This window comes from Ranitomeya imitator, chromosome 7, assembly GCF_032444005.1.
Source record: "Ranitomeya imitator isolate aRanImi1 chromosome 7, aRanImi1.pri, whole genome shotgun sequence".
Lineage (NCBI taxonomy): Eukaryota > Metazoa > Chordata > Amphibia > Anura > Dendrobatidae > Ranitomeya > Ranitomeya imitator.
In genome coordinates this window covers 210,695,602-210,714,015 of record NC_091288.1, presented here as the reverse complement: position 1 = coordinate 210,714,015, position 18,414 = coordinate 210,695,602, and the positions used below count along the sequence as shown (strand labels likewise).

Sequence of the window (18,414 nt, the reverse complement as noted above, 5' to 3'; positions counted from 1 at the left end):
GCTAATGGCCCTTGACATTTCTTGGTCATTAAGAACACCCACCTTCTCGTGACGTCATTTTCAATAACCAATTCCTGTTGGCTCATTATAATTTGAATATGGAAACTTTATTTGTGCCAGTGCTCCTTAAAGTTTATGCTTATTTATTGGTCAATTCGGATCACGTGCCCCGTTTCCCTTAGTAACCATCCAAACACTTTGCAGCGTTTGCAGATCTGACAGGTAAATAATGGAACTTTTGTGTTTTTCAATTTATTTACTGTTTTTTTTTTAAATTGCACTGAAACATAAAGAGAATCTTAGGCGTTGTCATAGTACAGCGGGTACTTTAGGAATAGCCAGGTGTGGAACTACAAGTACCAGCGAGTCCTACGGTGTAGTACAACGTTCTCTATCATCTAATACACCTTTTATTTTGGTTTCTTGTCATTTTTTGCCTCTAATTCTGCTTGCTGTCAGTGAATATACAGATGTTTTTTTTTCACTTTTAGGAAAGAAGCCGAAGCCGAGCGCCATGTATGACACTGCGGAGCCGAACGTGATGGATGAGGAGATGCTGAGAGACGCCGTGGAGGAGCAGGGTCCGCGGGGGGAGGCCGGCCGCATCGCCAAGATGGAGGGCGTCAGCTTCAAGGACGTCACCAGCTTACGCCTCGACTTCAAGAGTGAGACGAGCCTGCAGCATCGCGGCCAGGAGCCGCTCCGGGGTTATGTCGCCCTCGGGTGTCAGGGTCCTTATGTCGCCCTCGGGTGTCAGGGTCCTTATGTCGCCCTCGGGTGTCAGGGTCCTTATGTCGCCCTCGGGTGTCAGGGGCCTTATGTCGCCCTCGGGTGTCAGGGTCTTTATGTCGCCCTCGGGTGTCAGGGGCCTTATGTCGCCCTCGGGTGTCAGGGTCCTTATGTCGCCCTCGGGTGTCAGGGTCCTTATGTCGCCCTCGGGTGTCAGGGTCCTTATGTCGCCCTCGGGTGTCAGGGGCCTTATGTCACCCTCGGGTGTCAGGGTCCTTATGTCGCCCTCGGGTGTCAGGGTCCTTATGTCGCCCTCGGGTGTCAGGGGCCTTATGTCGCCCTCGGGTGTCAGGGTCTTTATGTCGCCCTCGGGTGTCAGGGTCCTTATGTCGCCCTCGGGTGTCAGGGTCCTTATGTCGCCCTCGGGTGTCAGGGGCCTTATGTCGCCCTCGGGTGTCAGGGTCTTTATGTCGCCCTCGGGTGTCAGGGGCCTTATGTCGCCCTCGGGTGTCAGGGTCCTTATGTCGCCCTCGGGTGTCAGGGGCCTTATGTCGCCCTCGGGTGTCAGGGGCCTTATGTCGCCCTCGGGTGTCAGGGGCCTTATGTCGCCCTCGGGTGTCAGGGGCCTTATGTCGCCCTCGGGTGTCAGGGGCCTTATGTCGCCCTCGGGTGTCAGGGTCCTTATGTCGTCCTCGGGTGTCAGGGTCCTTATGTCGCCCTCGGGTGTCAGGGGCCTTATGTCGCCCTCGGGTGTCAGGGGCCTTATGTCGCCCTCGGGTGTCAGGGGCCTTATGTCGCCCTCGGGTGTCAGGGGCCTTATGTCGCCCTCGGGTGTCAGGGTCCTTATGTCGCCCTCGGGTGTCAGGGTCTTTATGTCGCCCTCGGGTGTCAGGGGCCTTATGTCGCCCTCGGGTGTCAGGGTCCTTATGTCGTCCTCGGGTGTCAGGGTCCTTATGTCGCCCTCGGGTGTCAGGGTCCTTATGTCGCCCTCGGGTGTCAGGGTCCTTATGTCGCCCTCGGGTGTCAGGGTCCTTATGTCGCCCTCGGGTGTCAGGGTCTTTATGTCGCCCTCGGGTGTCAGGGTCCTTATGTCGCCCTCGGGTGTAAGGGGCCTTATGTCGCCCTCGGGTGTCAGGAGCCTTATGTCGCCCTCGGGTGTCAGGGGCCTTATGTCGCCCTCGGGTGTCAGGGTCCTGGCTGCTCCGCTTCACTTTCACAGTTTTCCTCCTCAACTTCCAAGAGCTGTAACTTTTTTCCTCCGGTCCATAAAGTCGTTTTGGGGCTCATTCTTTGCAGTACAAGCTGCAGATTCACTTTCACCATTTGTTCCTCTGTACGACTTTCTGATCTCTTTATTTTCCATTTTTTTGGAAGGAGAAGCGATGATAAAACAGCAATTTTTATTTATTGATTTAATTAATTTATTAATTTATTCAGTTTTTTTTCTTATTTCCATGTTCACTGTATGAGCTTTAATTTCAATTTTTTATATATATAATTTTGTTTTTACACTTTTTATTAGTCTTCCTGGGTGACTTGCACAATACAATAATGCGATATTGCAGAGTATTGTAAATTACTGATCTCATATATGGCGGACGCAGAGGATTTCACTGGTTGCCATGAGAAAGTCAGTAGCACCCCTAGATCCGATCGCAGACACAGGGGTTTTCAGTGGAGCCCCCCTGGTTGCCATGAGAAAGTCAGTAGCACCCCTAGATCCGATCGCAGACACAGGGGTTTTCAGTGGAGCCCCCCTGGTTGCCATGAGACAGTCAGTAGCACCCCTAGATCCGATCGCAGACACAGGGGTTTTCAGTGGAGCCCCCCTGGTTGCCATGAGAAAGTCAGTAGCACCCCTAGCTCCGATCGCAGACCCAGGGGTTTTCAGTGGAGCCCCCCTGGTTGCCATGAGACAGTCAGTAACACCCCCTAGCTCTGATCGCAGACACAGGGGTTTTCAGTGGAGCCCCCCTGGTTGCCATGAGACAGTCAGTAGCACCCCTAGATCCGATCGCAGACACAGGGGTTTTCAGTGGAGCCCCCCTGGTTGCCATGAGAAAGTCAGTAGCACCCCTAGCTCCGATCGCAGACCCAGGGGTTTTCAGTGGAGCCCCCCTGGTTGCCATGAGACAGTCAGTAACACCCCCTAGCTCTGATCGCAGACACAGGGGTTTTCAGTGGAGCCCCCCTGGTTGCCATGAGAAAGTCAGTAGCACCCCTAGCTCTGATCACAGACTCAGGGGTTTTCAGTGGAGCCCCCCTGGTTGCCATGAGAAAGTCAGTAGCACCCCTAGCTCTGATCGCAGACCCAGGGGTTTTCAGTGGAGCCCCCTGGTTGCCATGAGACAGTCAGTAGCACCCCTAGCTCTGATCGCAGACCCAGGGGTTTTCAGTGGAGCCCCCCTGGTTGCCATGAGACAGTCAGTAGCACCCCTAGCTCTGATCGCAGACCCAGGGGTTTTCAGTGGAGCCCCCCTGGTTGCCATGAGACAGTCAGTAGCACCCCTAGCTCTGATCGCAGACACAGGGGTTTTCAGTGGAGCCCCCCTGGTTGCCATGAGACAGTCAGTAGCACCCCTAGCTCCGATCGCAGACACAGGGGTTTTTAATGGAGCCCCCCTGGTTGCCATGAGACAGTCAGTAGCACCCCTAGCTCCGATCGCAGACCCAGGGGTTTTCAGTGGAGCCCCCCTGGTTGCCATGAGACAGTCAGTAGCACCCCTAGCTCTGATCGCAGACCCAGGGGTTTTCAGTGGAGCCCCCCTGGTTGCCATGAGACAGTCAGTAGCACCCCTAGCTCCGATCGCAGACCCAGGGGTTTTCAGTGGAGCCCCCCTGGTTGCCATGAGACAGTCAGTAGCACCCCTAGCTCCGATCGCAGACCCAAGGGTTTTCAGTGGAGCCCCCCTGGTTGCCATGAGACAGTCAGTAGCACCCCTAGCTCTGATCGCAGACACAGGGGTTTTCAGTGGAGCCCCCCTGGTTGCCATGAGACAGTCAGTAGCACCCCTAGCTCTGATCGCAGACACAGGGGTTTTCAGTGGAGCCCCCCTGGTTGCCATGAGACAGTCAGTAGCACCCCTAGCTCCGATCGCAGACCCAAGGGTTTTCAGTGGAGCCCCCCTGGTTGCCATGAGACAGTCAGTAGCACCCCTAGCTCTGATCGCAGACCCAGGGGTTTTCAGTGGAGCCCCCCTGGTTGCCATGAGACAGTCAGTAGCACCCCTAGCTCTGATCGCAGACCCAGGGGTTTTCAGTGGAGCCCCCCTGGTTGCCATGAGACAGTCAGTAGCACCCCTAGCTCTGATCGCAGACCCAGGGGTTTTCAGTGGAGCCCCCCTGGTTGCCATGAGACAGTCAGTAGCACCCCTAGCTCTGATCGCAGACCCAGGGGTTTTCAGTGGAGCCCCCCTGGTTGCCATGAGACAGTCAGTAGCACCCCTAGCTCTGATCGCAGACCCAGGGGTTTTCAGTGGAGCCCCCCTGGTTGCCATGAGACAGTCAGTAGCACCCCTAGCTCTGATCGCAGACCCAGGGGTTTTCAGTGGAGCCCCCCTGGTTGCCATGAGACAGTCAGTAGCACCCCTAGCTCCGATCGCAGACCCAGGGGTTTTCAGTGGAGCCCCCCTGGTTGCCATGAGACAGTCAGTAGCACCCCTAGCTCTGATCGCAGACCCAGGGGTTTTCAGTGGAGCCCCCCTGCTTGCCATGAGACAGTCAGTAGCACCCCTAGCTCTGATCGCAGACCCAGGGGTTTTCAGTGGAGCCCCCCTGCTTGCCATGAGACAGTCAGTAGCACCCCTAGCTCTGATCACAGACACAGGGGTTTTCAGTGGAGCCCCCCTGGTTGCCATGAGAAAGTCAGTAGCACCCCTAGCTCTGATCGCAGTTGTTGCCGTCCCCTATGCATGGAGTAAGCTCAGCTGTTTCGCGCACCCCATACATACAGTGCTGACATCCACTGGACGTGTACTGCAGATGCAGTTTGAACCTTGGGCATTGTGGACCCTGACACAACTATGGGTTCTCCCACGTGCTTAGATCCTCAAAGACGTTTTATCTGAAAATTACCTTTTTTTTTTTTTTAATCTAACTATAGAGTAGGTGATAAATGTCTCATCTCTGGGGATTTCAACGATCGTTTGGGTTCTTAGCCAGGTTCCATCTCACTGCCATCAAGATGGGATGACATTGCAGTCACGCATGCACGATGCCATGTAATGTCTATATGACGGGGTATAAATGCAAGGCAATGAACCAGCTCACCGGGTCCGGGGGTCCGCGACCAGCGCCGCTGCCAGCGCCCAGCAAGACATGTTCCTAAACTTGGTTCTTGGACTTCTTAGTCTAAGAACATGTCTTGTTCGAAACGCGTCTGGTAATTACATGGTTTTCCTCCCATGTTTCCCCCCTTTCTCCAAATATTTTTAGTAAATGTTTTTGGATACTTTTTTTTTTTAAATGAATAAGAATAAATCATCGATTTTTATCTACAACGTACCGGGAGCTGGATCATTTTCTATGATGGCGGACAGTGCTAGGCTTTCTCCATCAGTCCTATATATGGCGCTAGGCTTTCTCCGTCAGTCCTATATATGGTGCTAGGCTTTCTCCGTCAGTCCTATATATGGTGCTAGGCTTTCTCCATCAGTCCTATATATGGTGCTAGGCTTTCTCCATCAGTCCTATATATGGCGCTAGGCTTTCTCCGTCAGTCCTATATATGGTGCTAGGCTTTCTCCATCAGTCCTATATATGGCGCTAGGCTTTCTCCGTCAGTCCTATATATGGTGCTAGGCTTTCTCCATCAGTCCTATATATGGTGCTAGGCTTTCTCCGTCAGTCCTATATATGGTGCTAGGCTTTCTCCGTCAGTCCTATATATGGTGCTAGGCTTTCTCCGTCAGTCCTATATATGGTGCTAGGCTTTCTCCGTCAGTCCTATATATGGTGCTAGGCTTTCTCCACCAGTCCTATATATGGTGCTAGGCTTTCTCCTTCAGTCCTATATATGGCGCTAGGCTTTCTCCGTCAGTCCTATATATGGCGCTAGGCTTTCTCCGTCAGTCCTATATATGGCGCTAGGCTTTCTCCGTCAGTCCTATATATGGTGCTAGGCTTTCTCCGTCAGTCCTATATATGGTGCTAGGCTTTCTCCACCAATCCTATATATGGTGCTAGGCTTTCTCCACCAGTCCTATATATGGTGCTAGGCTTTCTCCACCAGTCCTATGTATGGTGCTAGGCTTTCTCCATCAGTCCTATATATGGTGCTAGGCTTTCTCCATCAGTCCTATATATGGTGCTAGGCTTTCTCCGTCAGTCCTATATATGGCGCTAGGCTTTCTCCGTCAGTCCTATATATGGTGCTAGGCTTTCTCCGTCAGTCCTATATATGGTGCTAGGCTTTCTCCGTCAGTCCTATATATGGTGCTAGGCTTTCTCCACCAATCCTATATATGGTGCTAGGCTTTCTCCACCAGTCCTATATATGGTGCTAGGCTTTCTCCATCAGTCCTATATATGGTGCTAGGCTTTCTCCATCAGTCCTATATATGGTGCTAGGCTTTCTCCATCAGTCCTATATATGGTGCTAGGCTTTCTCCATCAGTCCTATATATGGTGCTAGGCTTTCTCCATCAGTCCTATATATGGTGCTAGGCTTTCTCCATCAGTCCTATATATGGTGCTAGGCTTTCTCCATCAGTCCTATATATGGTGCTAGGCTTTCTCCATCAGTCCTATAGTCATGGTGTTCGACCTCTGCTCTACTCAGTCCCAACCATAGTGAGATGGAACAAAGGATCAGAGCCGCTATTTCATGGAACGCTGTGGTTTCATCTTAGGTATCGCTCGGGGAACAATTCGGGAGGTTTACTTAATTAAATTGCTGTTCCAAAGTGACTTGTGACACTGAAATCATCCTCTAGGGTGTCCAGGACCCCCACTGATCTGATGATGAGGGTCCACGCCGCATGATGTGACAGATGACAGATGGATTAATGTCGGTTTCATTGTTTCAGACATCCTGAAGGTGGATAATCTGTGGCAGTTCCACAATCTGACCAAACTACAGCTGGACAACAACATCATTGAGAAGATCCAGGGACTGGACACGTTGGTGCATTTAGTTTGGCTCGGTGAGTAAACTGCTTCCATACAATTCCTCTCTATTGCCGTTATCGCTGGGAAACTTGCAGATCGTGAGAACGTTGTCCTCCTGTAAGTCCGCATCCTCCATTCATTTGTTGCTGCACAGAGGCACTCCTGACTGTGCAGGGAACTGCCGCTGGTCCCATTCTCCCCAATATGGCGGGCTGCGGTTCTCCGTAGAGCTGAGCCAATGCACGCCCTTCATTCACAGATGCCCAAGTGATGGCATATCGTAGGAAAATCGGCTAAATAACCAATCATATTGTGACATCTCACAGACCTGTCTTTCAACAACATCGAGGTGATTGAAGGCCTGAGTGCTCTCACCAAGCTGGAGGATCTCTGTCTGTACAACAACCGCATCTCAGCCCTGGAGAACATGGACAGTCTGAAGAATCTGCAGGTCCTGTCCATAGGGAACAACAACCTGACCTCGCTGGAAAACGTAAGGCAGGACGTAGGGTCCGGAGGGGTGGGGTATACACTGCGATCATTTATGACCCATCCCCCAGATGGACAGATAAATGTAGGATCGCTGAAGTCTGACGGCCCCAATGAGGGTCCCAAATTCCCACGTGCGACCACCGCTTCGATAGGCAATGATTGGAGCAGTGGTCACGTGAACTGCCGCTCCATACCCATAGGGGACTTCATGATTACTGGGGTCTCAGCAGGTAGACCCCAAGGATCAACACCTAAACAAGAACGCCCACTTGGCCAACAGAGGGCATACCTCTAGGCTGACCCGTAGAAGCGCAAGCACAGTGCGAAACGGCCGTCGTCTCCGTTCCCCCCTGCTCACAAGAGCTTTGGCTCCGTCGTTCACGGCCATGAATTTTATCTGGATGTGTTAATAAAAGTTTTTGCATTTCAAGAAGACTGGTGAGTGCCCTCATCTTCTTTTTTTATACTTGGATTATACCTCTAGGCCATACCAGATAAACCTAAAAAAAAAAAAAACACACCGGACCGATAAGGTAATAGTAATATTGCTAGATCAAAAAAGATTGTGCTTTAATAATTATAAGGTCCATGCTGAAAAATAGAGGTATCGGAGAGGATGATAAATATACAAAGATACGTGTATTAACATATTAAATATACATAAACATGGTATAACTAAGCATAATATATAGACAAAAAGGTGAAAGGGAAAGCAACAGCTAAAAAATAGCATACATAGATGGTAAAAAGGATGCTAAAGATAACATCATAAATCCAAACACCCTTGCTCTAACCGCATACCAGCATATACCAGATAGTCATACTCAGGTTAGCGATCCTAAAGTGCACACAGTCTTAATTTAGACAATCCCTAAGGGTTAAACCCTATAAATAGTGGAGGACAGGGAGCACATAGTATGTTCCAGGTAACAAAATTAGACATAGGTGTCACTATAATTAAATAAAGTTACCTTGGGACATGTTGGTCATGAATGCCGGCGTGCAGTCAGCAAAGGGAGAGGCCTCGACGCGCGTTTCACCTGTCGTGTCTTCGCCAGGAATCATACATTTGTCACCTATCACGTGCATCTCACTTAGCCCCCTAGAAAGTCTATTAATTGGTTATGGCACAATTTAACTCTTTTTAAACTTAACCCTGCTGTTGTCTTCGGTCAGGGGAGACCTATTTTGAACTTTGGTATTTTTGCGGGTGTTCAAGATGTGGTTCTGAAACTTGTGGTTGATTGACTTAAATTGAGGATGGGTCAGTCGGCCACGGGTTTCAGAGGCGCATCTTGAATATTTTAAAGAATATTGAAGTTCAAGGTCGGTCATTTTTGACCGAAGATAACAGCAGGGTTAAAGGGAGTTTTCAGGTCCAGAGCAACATGGCTGATTTGTAAGGCCAATTTCAGAAGTCTGTATATCATGGTCCGAGTATGAACCGCATTACACAGAACGGATGCAGCAAGTCCCAGTCAGGGGACCCGTCTCCAGTCCTCGTGTTGTGGTCCATACTCAGACCATGACACACAGAAACGGCACCACACCTGTCCATGTTTTGTGTCCGAGCTGTATTGAAGTGACTGTAGCGGAGCTGCAGTACCTGACACAGCCTGTGGTCAGGGTGGTGCTGTTTAAGAAGAAAGCAGCCACATGTTCCTCACCCCCCTTTTACTCTCTATATGTATAAATGATGCTATGAGGGATGCGTAGAACTCCTGACATCTTCACATAACTCTGTGTTATTTCCTTGCCTCCAGCTCATCTACCTCCGCAGATTCAAGCATCTGAGGACCCTGAATCTGTCAGGAAATCCTCTGTCTGAAGATGAACATTATAAATTATTCCTGGCGGCCCATCTGCCAGACCTGGTGTACCTGGACTTCCGACTGGTAGACGAGAACATAGTACGTATATTGTTCTTTTCTCGGCAGTATCACCATAGCCAAGGACCATAGTAAAGGGGGGTCCGGCGTCCAAGCTCTGCGCCATGCAGATCTATCACTGCACTTGCATAGAGCCGGCCAAGAACTCAGGATCACACTTTACTATGGACAAAGAATAGAAAAAGACTGAGGTGTGACCACGCACGCCCCCGGTGAAGGTTTTTTTCATGGATGCACAATGGCCATCTTTTGGAGCACCAGGGGGCGCTATCATTAGCATAAGAGGTAAAGAGCTTTGTAATAAAACATTTTTTTTTTTAAACAGGGGTCAATTGATAAAGTGAGTAAAATGCATAATTCTACATAATATTAAATATAAATGTGGCACAACCCCTTTAATTTAAAGGGGTTGTCCATTACTTAAATACCGATGGCATGACCTTAGAATAGGTCATCAATCTCAGATTGGTGAGGATGCAACACTTGGTTCCCCTGCCGGATGGATGAGATCAGTTGCGGAGCTGCGCACAGGGCAGATCTGCCATCTTTACAGTGGTCCAGTGCTGCAGACATTCCCCTATTCTTACACATGGGAGTGGATCTACAGTCCCGCGCTGCGCCAGTTGACAGATTGGTGCTGCGCAGATCCGCAACTGATCCCATCCGACCTGCAGGGGAACCAAGTGTGGCATCCTCACCAATCTGACAATGATGACCTATCCTAAGGGTAGGCCATCAATATAAAAGCAGTGGACAACCCCTTTAAGGCCTCCGTTTTGTACCATAGAGGGACATTGCCAACGTGAAGTACCAGTATTCCATCGAGGAGCTGAATCAGAACGAAACCCTGGAGACGGTGAAGCAAGAGAAAGCGGAGAAGCATCAGCGAGAGCTGGATGCACACAAGGTACTCGCCAAATAATAGACCTAAGTGTGGAAGGGGCTTGGTGTTCCCCTGTCCAGCCCCCTCATCAGTCATGACATCGTAGTGCTGTCCCCCATCCCGTGCAGACACCAGGCACCAGCTGCTCTAATCCTCCATTTTCTGTCCAGGCCGCCTATGTGGAGTATCTGAACGGCCCCTACCTGTTTGAGGGGATGTACGCAGAGGACGTGGAGGGATCCCGGCTCTCAGCCCTTCCCGCTGTCGCTGAACTGGTGGAATCATATCCTTTTATTATGCATCTTGTACAGTGAATATGGCGGCATTATGCGGACTCGTTATTGAAAGCAAACCCGACCTTTCACGTAAAACCTGTAGAAAAGCTGCCGCCTTCGCTCACAAGGTACAACTGCTTTTGGTGCACAGTCCAGTTTAATATGTTCAGGAACTATCCCAATTCTCATGCTCTGTAACTTGCCTTCTGCTCTTCACCAGTGGGTGGTGCCTATTCATCTGCATTCTGCCAGCACTATAGGTGCTGAAACTACCTTTCCTTCACTTCCCAGTATGCATTACTTCTACCATTGTCCAATGGCTTGCTTGCCCTAAGATGAAAGTCGTTTCTCTGTTATGTCTGTATGTGGTTTGACAGACAGTAGATAAGAGACAAAGACCCACCCCCACTTCTTACAAAGTCTCGCCCCAACTTCCTCTAGAGAGACAAAGACCCACCCCCACTTCTTACAAAGTCCCGCCCCAACTTCCTCTAGAGAGACAAAGACCCACCCCCACTTCTTACAAAGTCCCGCCCCAACTTCCTCTAGAGAGACAAAGACCCACCCCCACTTCTTACAAAGTCTCGCCCCAACTTCCTCTAGAGAGACAAAGACCCACCCCCACTTCTTACAAAGTCCCGCCCCAACTTCCTCTAGAGAGACAAAGACCCACCCCACTTCTTACAAAGTCCCGCCCCAACTTCCTCTAGAGAGACAAAGACCCACCCCCACTTCTTACAAAGTCCCGCCCCAACTTCCTCTAGAGAGACAAAGACCCACCCCCACTTCTTACAAAGTCTCGCCCCAACTTCCTCTAGAGAGACAAAGACCCACCCCCACTTCTTACAAAGTCCCGCCCCAACTTCCTCTAGAGAGACAAAGACCCACCCCACTTCTTACAAAGTCCCGCCCCAACTTCCTCTAGAGACAAAGACCCACCCCCACTTCTTACAAAGTCTCGCCCCAACTTCCTCTAGAGAGACAAAGACCCACCCCCACTTCTTACAAAGTCTCGCCCCAACTTCCTCTAGAGAGACAAAGACCCACCCCCACTTCTTACAAAGTCCCGCCCCAACTCCCTCTAGAGAGACAAAGACCCACCCCCACTTCTTACAAAGTCCCGCCCCAACTTCCTCTAGAGAGACAAAGACCCACCCCCACTTCTTACAAAGTCCCGCCCCAACTTCCTCTAGAGACAAAGACCCACCCCCACTTCTTACAAAGTCCCGCCCCAACTTCCTCTAGAGAGACAAAGACCCACCCCAACTTCCTCTAGAGAGACAAAGACCCACCCCACTTCTTACAAAGTCCCGCCCCAACTTCCTCTAGAGAGACAAAGACCCACCCCCACTTCTTACAAAGACCCGCCCCAACTTCCTCTAGAGAGACAAAGACCCACCCCCACTTCTTACAAAGTCCCGCCCCAACTTCCTCTAGAGAGACAAAGACCCACCCCCACTTCTTACAAAGACCCGCCCCAACTTCCTCTAGAGAGACAAAGACCCACCCCCACTTCTTACAAAGTCCCGCCCCAACTTCCTCTAGAGAGACAAAGACCCACCCCCACTTCTTACAAAGACCCGCCCCAACTTCCTCTAGAGAGACAAAGACCCACCCCACTTCTTACAAAGTCCCGCCCCAACTTCCTCTAGAGAGACAAAGACACACCCCCACTTCTTACAAAGACCCGCCCCAACTTCCTCTAGAGAGACAAAGACCCACCCCACTTCTTACAAAGTCCCGCCCCAACTTCCTCTAGAGAGACAAAGACCCACCCCCACTTCTTACAAAGTCCCGCCCCAACTTCCTCTAGAGAGACAAAGACCCACCCCACTTCTTACAAAGTCCCGCCCCAACTTCCTCTAGAGAGACAAAGACCCACCCCACTTCTTACAAAGTCTCGCCCCAACTTCCTCTAGAGAGACAAAGACCCACCCCCACTTCTTACAAAGTCCCGCCCCAACTTCCTCTAGAGAGACAAAGACCCACCCCCACTTCTTACAAAGTCCCGCCCCAACTTCCTCTAGAGAGACAAAGACCCACCCCACTTCTTACAAAGTCCCGCCCCAACTTCCTCTAGAGAGACAAAGACCCACCCCCACTTCTTACAAAGTCCCGCCCCAACTTCCGCTAGAGAGACAAAGACCCACCCCCACTTCTTACAAAGTCCCGCCCCAACTTCCTCTAGAGAGACAAAGACCCACCCCATTTCTTACAAAGTCCCGCCCCAACTTCCTCTAGAGAGACAAAGACCCACCCCCACTTCTTACAAAGTCCCGCCCCAACTTCCTCTAGAGAGACAAAGACCCACCCCCACTTCTTACAAAGACCCGCCCCAACTTCCTCTAGAGAGACAAAGACCCACCCCACTTCTTACAAAGTCCCGCCCCAACTTCCTCTAGAGAGACAAAGACCCACCCCACTTCTTACAAAGTCCCGCCCCAACTTCCTCTAGAGAGACAAAGACCCACCCCCACTTCTTACAAAGTCCTGCCCCAACTTCCGCTAGAGAGACAAAGACCCACCCCACTTCTTACAAAGTCCCGCCCCAACTTCCTCTAGAGAGACAAAGACCCACCCCCACTTCTTACAAAGTCCTGCCCCAACTTCCGCTAGAGAGACAAAGACCCACCCCACTTCTTACAAAGTCCTGCCCCAACTTCCGCTAGAGAGACAAAGACCTGCCTCCACTTCCTGTAGAGAAACAAAGAGCCGCACCCACTTCCTGTAGTGAAAAAAAGCCCCTCCTCCACTTCCTGTAACAAAACAAAGCCCCACTTCCATTTCCTGTAGAAAGACCCCCACTTTGGGTAGAGATGAAGTTACACCCTCATTTCCTGTACGGTGATGAAGCACTGCCCCCCACTTCCTGTAGAGAGAAGGACTCCCACTTTGGGTAGAGACGAAGTTCCGCCCTCATTTCCTGTACAATGATGAAGTTCCGCCCTCCCTTCCTGTACAGTAATGAAGCCCTGCCCTCCCTTCCTGTACAGAAATGAAGCCCCACCCTCACTTCCTGTACAGTAACGAAGCCCCGTCCTCACTTCCTGTACAACAATGAAACCCCGCTCTCACTTCCTGTACAGTAATGAAGCCCTGCCCTCCCTTCCTGTACAGAAATGAAGCCCCACCCTCACTTCCTGTACAGTAACGAAGCCCGCCCTCACTTCCTGTACAACAATGAAGCCCCGCCCTCACTTCCTGTACAGTAATGAAGCCCCGCCCTACCTTCCTGTACAGAAATGAAGCCCCGCCCTACCTTCCTGTACAGTAACGAAGCCCCGCCCTCACTTCCTGTACAGTAACGAAGCCCCGCCCTCACTTCCTGTACAACAATGAAGCCCCGCCCTCACTTCCTGTACAGTAATGAAGCCCCGCCCTCACTTCCTGTACAGTAATGAAGCCCCGCCCTCACTTCCTGTACAGTAATGAAGCCCCGCCCTCACTTCCTGTACAGTAATGAAGCCCCGCCCTCACTTCCTGTACAGTAATGAAGCCCCGCCCTCACTTCCTGTACAGTAATGAAGCCCCGCCCTCACTTCCTGTACAGTAATGAAGCCCCGCCCTCACTTCCTGTAGAGACAAACCCCTGCTCCCACTCTTATTATACAAGGGGGAGACACCTTGTGCCTCTACTTTTATAGGGATTTTTCCGGAGATGAGACATAATTTGTAGCTAAATAGACGGATCACTTTATCACATTAGATCTAGTTGTTTGGGGCGATAGTGACCATTGCACGCTGCGCATTATCCTGGCACCATATGGCGGTTTCGGTAATTCTAAACTTGATCCCAGTTTTCGCCGCCCGCCTTCTCCCCACTTACCCCATGGTATCACGAGCCGTCGTGCCTGTGCAATTCCTTAGCCTGCCCCTCACCTATAGGACAAAATGCACTGAAATCTGCCAGAATATATTCGACTACGGCCTCAAGCACCACGAAAAAAGGGAAGCAGAGATGGCGGTATTCAACGAATGTCTGCAGGAAGCCGTGACGGAAAACCAGGAGGCCGGAGCCAAGAAAATCCAAGAATTGGAGTCGAAAAATAACGAGGTGAGGAAGGGACATCACGGTCTACGGGGCTTCTAATCACGAATAGGTCTGAAACTCACCATTGCAATTCTGCAAGATCTCTGCTTGCTGTCAACGAATGCAAACCTAAACCTTGTCACGGCTGAGGATTTGCTACAGTTCCTCCCATGTTTTTCATTCCTGACTGCTCCCGCTGTAGTTCTGTGCTGGAGCCCGGGCTGTTCTGTAGTAGATCTGTCTGTGCTGCTTTCTATCTGATCTTACAGCCAGATTTGTTCGTTTTTCGGCAGCTGCTATATGAACTCTCCCAGATCACCGAGCAGCACATTCTGGATGCTAAATCCTTGCAGTACAGCCAGGACGTGGCGCAGCTGATGGACGCACTGTTACAGCTGGAGATTCAGCTGGTGGATCAGCTCGAGGTATGAGGAGCGATCCATTGGTGCAGATCCGGCAGCGATGCTTTGGGTCGGTGATCACCTGGTCCATTCTCCTTCCCGCAGGAAATCATAAAGGAATACGAGCGAAATATTGGCGATCTGGTGTCCGCGTTCCTGGAAACCGTGCAGAGCCTATATCCTTTCTCAGTCCGTAAAGGCTGGAGGCAGCGGACAAAGTAAAACAACTTCCTACCATAGTTTTCTACTTCAATGCGTCAAGATCTCTGCTTGCTGTCACGCAATGAGATCCTTTTCAAGGAATAGGGCAGGCTGTGAAGTTGCGGCTCCTTGCGTACCCCAATGGGCAGGGGCGCTGCAGCCCCCACATTCTCACAGTAATCATCAACCCCGTCACGACAAGTGCCTTTAACAACGCTCAGCACGCGGATGTTAACCTGTTAAATCCTGCTGTATGCGCCTTACTCACCTGCCCCAGGTCCGGCGCCAAAGCTCCAAGTGTCTCATTGTCTGCATCGCGGATGTGATATGGTAGCAGCCAATCAATGCGCTCAGCTCTTTGATGGCACGAGTTAATTGGCTACGGCGCTCTTGACGCAACATCAGCGCTCCAGACAATACGGAGGAGCGGCCCTGGACCTGAGAAGGGTGAGTAATACACATATTTAAAAAAAAATTAAATCCAGGGAACAGTGGTTTTCCAAAACCCCTTTAAAGGCATATTCTAGCCATATACTATTCCTTATTAACCCCTTTTTAAAAGTAGATTACTGGCAAATACTTAAGCAGTTATTACATGAGCAGGACATTTCGCCAGTGAACTACAAATCCTCCTATTCACTGACAGCTTGCGGAGATGTTGAAAACCGGTACTATACTTACAAGGTTTATTGACTCCCTGAACTTTTTTTTTTTTTTGGAGATAAGCGAGGTCCTTCACCATGGGAGATGAGGGATAATAAAGTGGCTGATAACAGGGGACAGTAGATGAGGGAAAATAAAGTGGCTGATAACAGGGGACAGTAGATGAGGGATAATAAAGTGGCTGATAACAGGGGACAGTAGATGAGGGATAATAAAGTGGCTGATAACAGGGGACAGTAGATGAGGGATAATAAAGTGGCTGATAACAGGGGACAGTAGATGAGGGATAATAAAGTGGCTGATAACAGGGGACAGTAGATGAGGGATAATAAAGTGGCTGATAACAGGGGACAGTAGATGAGGGATAATAAAGTGGCTGATAACAGGGGACAGTAGATGAGGGATAATTAAGTGGCTGATAACAGGGGACAGTAGATGAGGGATAATAAAGTGGCTGATAACAGGGGACAGTAGATGAGGGATAATAAAGTGGCTGATAACAGGGGACAGTAGATGAGGGATAATAAAGTGGCTGATAACAGGGGACAGTAGATAACCTTTAGTTGCTCACCACATGAAGCTAAGATATGAGGGAGGAATAGATAAAAAGACAAGTCATTGGGTAAAGTGATGGAATTTTAGAAATTGCCCTGACTCGTCCCCATACAATGGCCCAGATCAGAGACCTGGAGAACCAGCACCACGAGAAGCTCCTGGAGCTGAGCATCAGCCTGCTGGAGAGAGTCCTGAAGGGGGAGATGGACGACGACGTGACCGATGAACTCCGAGCGGTAATGGAACACGTAGATCTGGCAGTGTAAAGCATGGTGGACAAAGCAGCTAGTCCGAAGTCACTGCTCGCGGTCACTCGCCTTCTACTCTCTTCACAGTTATTTGTAGACAAAGACACCATCATTAACGCGGTCAGCGCCTCCCATGACATACACATGCTGAAAATCGACAACCGAGAGGACGAGCTGGTCACCAAAATTAACAACTGGGCTACAAACCTGGTACAGAAGGTGAGATTTTTTGATTTAGGGGGTTTTCGTTATGCGAGGAAAATCATTAATAAAAAAAAAAAGTTGAGATTTGGAAAACTTGGCAACAGCGCCCCACCTGTCCGCAGGTTGTGTGTGATATTACAGCTGGGGGAGGCGAGAGCGACTTCATTCATCATTTTTTCCACTGTAACTGGGGCTTCAGTAAGAGCCTCGGTCACAGAGGAGACTCATTCATTTTATGTCAACGTCTGTCCAGGTTCACAGGGAGGAACTGCAAAGGAATCGGACGCGGGTCGCCGAGATCAACACCTACATCGATCACTTGCGAGACGAGCTGGACAACCTCGACGTGCTGGAGCAAATATGACAGTCTCTCCGGCCAAGCGTGGAGCTGCGTTTCACGCCATCTTGGCCAGAAACGGTCATTTAAGGTGGAGTTCACACCCACTACAGCTTTCTCCCTGTGAAAAGTCTCCTTTAAAGGGGTTGTCCAGGATTAGAACAAAAAAAATGGCTGCTTTCTTTAAGAAACAGCACCACCCCGTACCATGGATTGTGTGTGAAACTGCAGCTCAGCTTCAGTGGAGCTGTAATACCAAACACAACCCATAGTCACGAGTGGCGCTGTTTCAGGGAAAAAAAGCAGACTTTTTTTTTTGTTCTAATACTGGACAATCCCTTTAAAAGGAGACTTGCCACATGACTTGAGATATTGGCCGAACATCCTAAAAAGACACCGACACAGAGAAAATAGTACCTCCTAAATCTCCAAGGGCCTTTCTCCTGCTGACCGCTATCCTGCCCTGACCGAAGAGGGACAAGAACACCGAGACCCCCCCCCCCCCATGACTAAAGATGGCTGCCTTTCATTTTTGGAGGAGTCGCTTGTTTCGCTAAGATCCTAAGCCATCAAAGGGTTAAACATTGACCTAAAATAGGTGAACTCTCCTCCTTCCCTTTTGCAGAGCTAATTTGCATACTTTTCCCAGGGTGCTTTGCCTCACCTATAAGCCCCCTATACCTGCAGGGTGGTCTCCACAAGAACAGAAAAACTCGCCCCTTCCCCCCACAAAGACTATAATGGATCACATGACCAGAGCAGTCATTTTGTGTAATTGGCCCAAGAAAGCCAATCAGCGAGGAAGAACGATCCTGTCACATGCAGTCCTATGTAAACCGACCACACAATATATATTAACCCATTTCTCATTTATGGTATTTATTTTTTATGTTGCAAAAAAAATAAAATACATGATTACAAATGGGGCTTTCTTATTTTGATTTCCGACCGTTTTGTGTACACAGCTCCAATGCAGAGCTATGACTCCAAATGAACCTTGTCACCTGACCTTGCAAAGACGCCTCCTTTTATCCGTCCCCTAAATCTTGCTAACCTACCGGAAGTGATTTAACAAGAAGTACAGGACTGCTTGACTGGACAGTTGGCTTGTAGTCTGTAACCAAGGAGATGCAGTATTCAGCATGGGAGCTGTGTACACAAAATAGAATTTATAAAAAAAAAACATTGAAACAGCATTGTGGTGAGAAGTGAGATGTTGTCCGTGCGTCATGGCGGATCTTGGAGATCAGTCCTGCAGGAGTTTGTGCTTAATACTGGAGCTTGATGAACAGAGATGGACAAACAAGGTCCCTGCCGCCGTTCGGGCCTGTAACTCCTGAAGGTCGTAGTCGTGAGCCCATTCCACGTTGCCCCAGCGCTGGATCTGAGATCAGAGAGA

General features: G+C 50.0%; 2 protein-coding genes across 3 annotated transcripts in view; one reads left to right on the top strand and one right to left on the bottom strand.

Annotated features, from left to right (window-relative positions):
* Window positions 1–185: 185 nt before the first annotated feature.
* Window positions 186–17,910, top strand: DRC3 (dynein regulatory complex subunit 3; the record flags this gene model as incomplete). The annotated part of the gene is made up of 13 exons (XM_069735649.1): window positions 186–222; window positions 492–665; window positions 6,756–6,872; window positions 7,164–7,330; window positions 9,093–9,239; window positions 10,006–10,125; window positions 10,272–10,384; window positions 14,256–14,430; window positions 14,700–14,831; window positions 14,913–14,983; window positions 16,339–16,462; window positions 16,562–16,693; window positions 16,932–17,910. Coding segments are annotated over 13 exons (1,620 nt in total), but the record flags the coding sequence as incomplete, so codon positions are not given.
* Window positions 17,878–18,414, bottom strand: part of ATPAF2 (ATP synthase mitochondrial F1 complex assembly factor 2) — a 21,718-nt gene continuing 21,181 nt past the window's right edge. Inside the window, exon 9 of one of the 2 annotated variants that reach the window (XM_069734680.1) lies at window positions 17,878–18,399. In XM_069734680.1, coding sequence (XP_069590781.1) covers window positions 18,262–18,399 — 138 coding nt within the window. In that variant the 3' untranslated portion in view covers window positions 17,878–18,261. The remainder of the gene's footprint in view (window positions 18,400–18,414) is intronic. The other variant, XM_069734681.1, reaches the window with a different exon arrangement.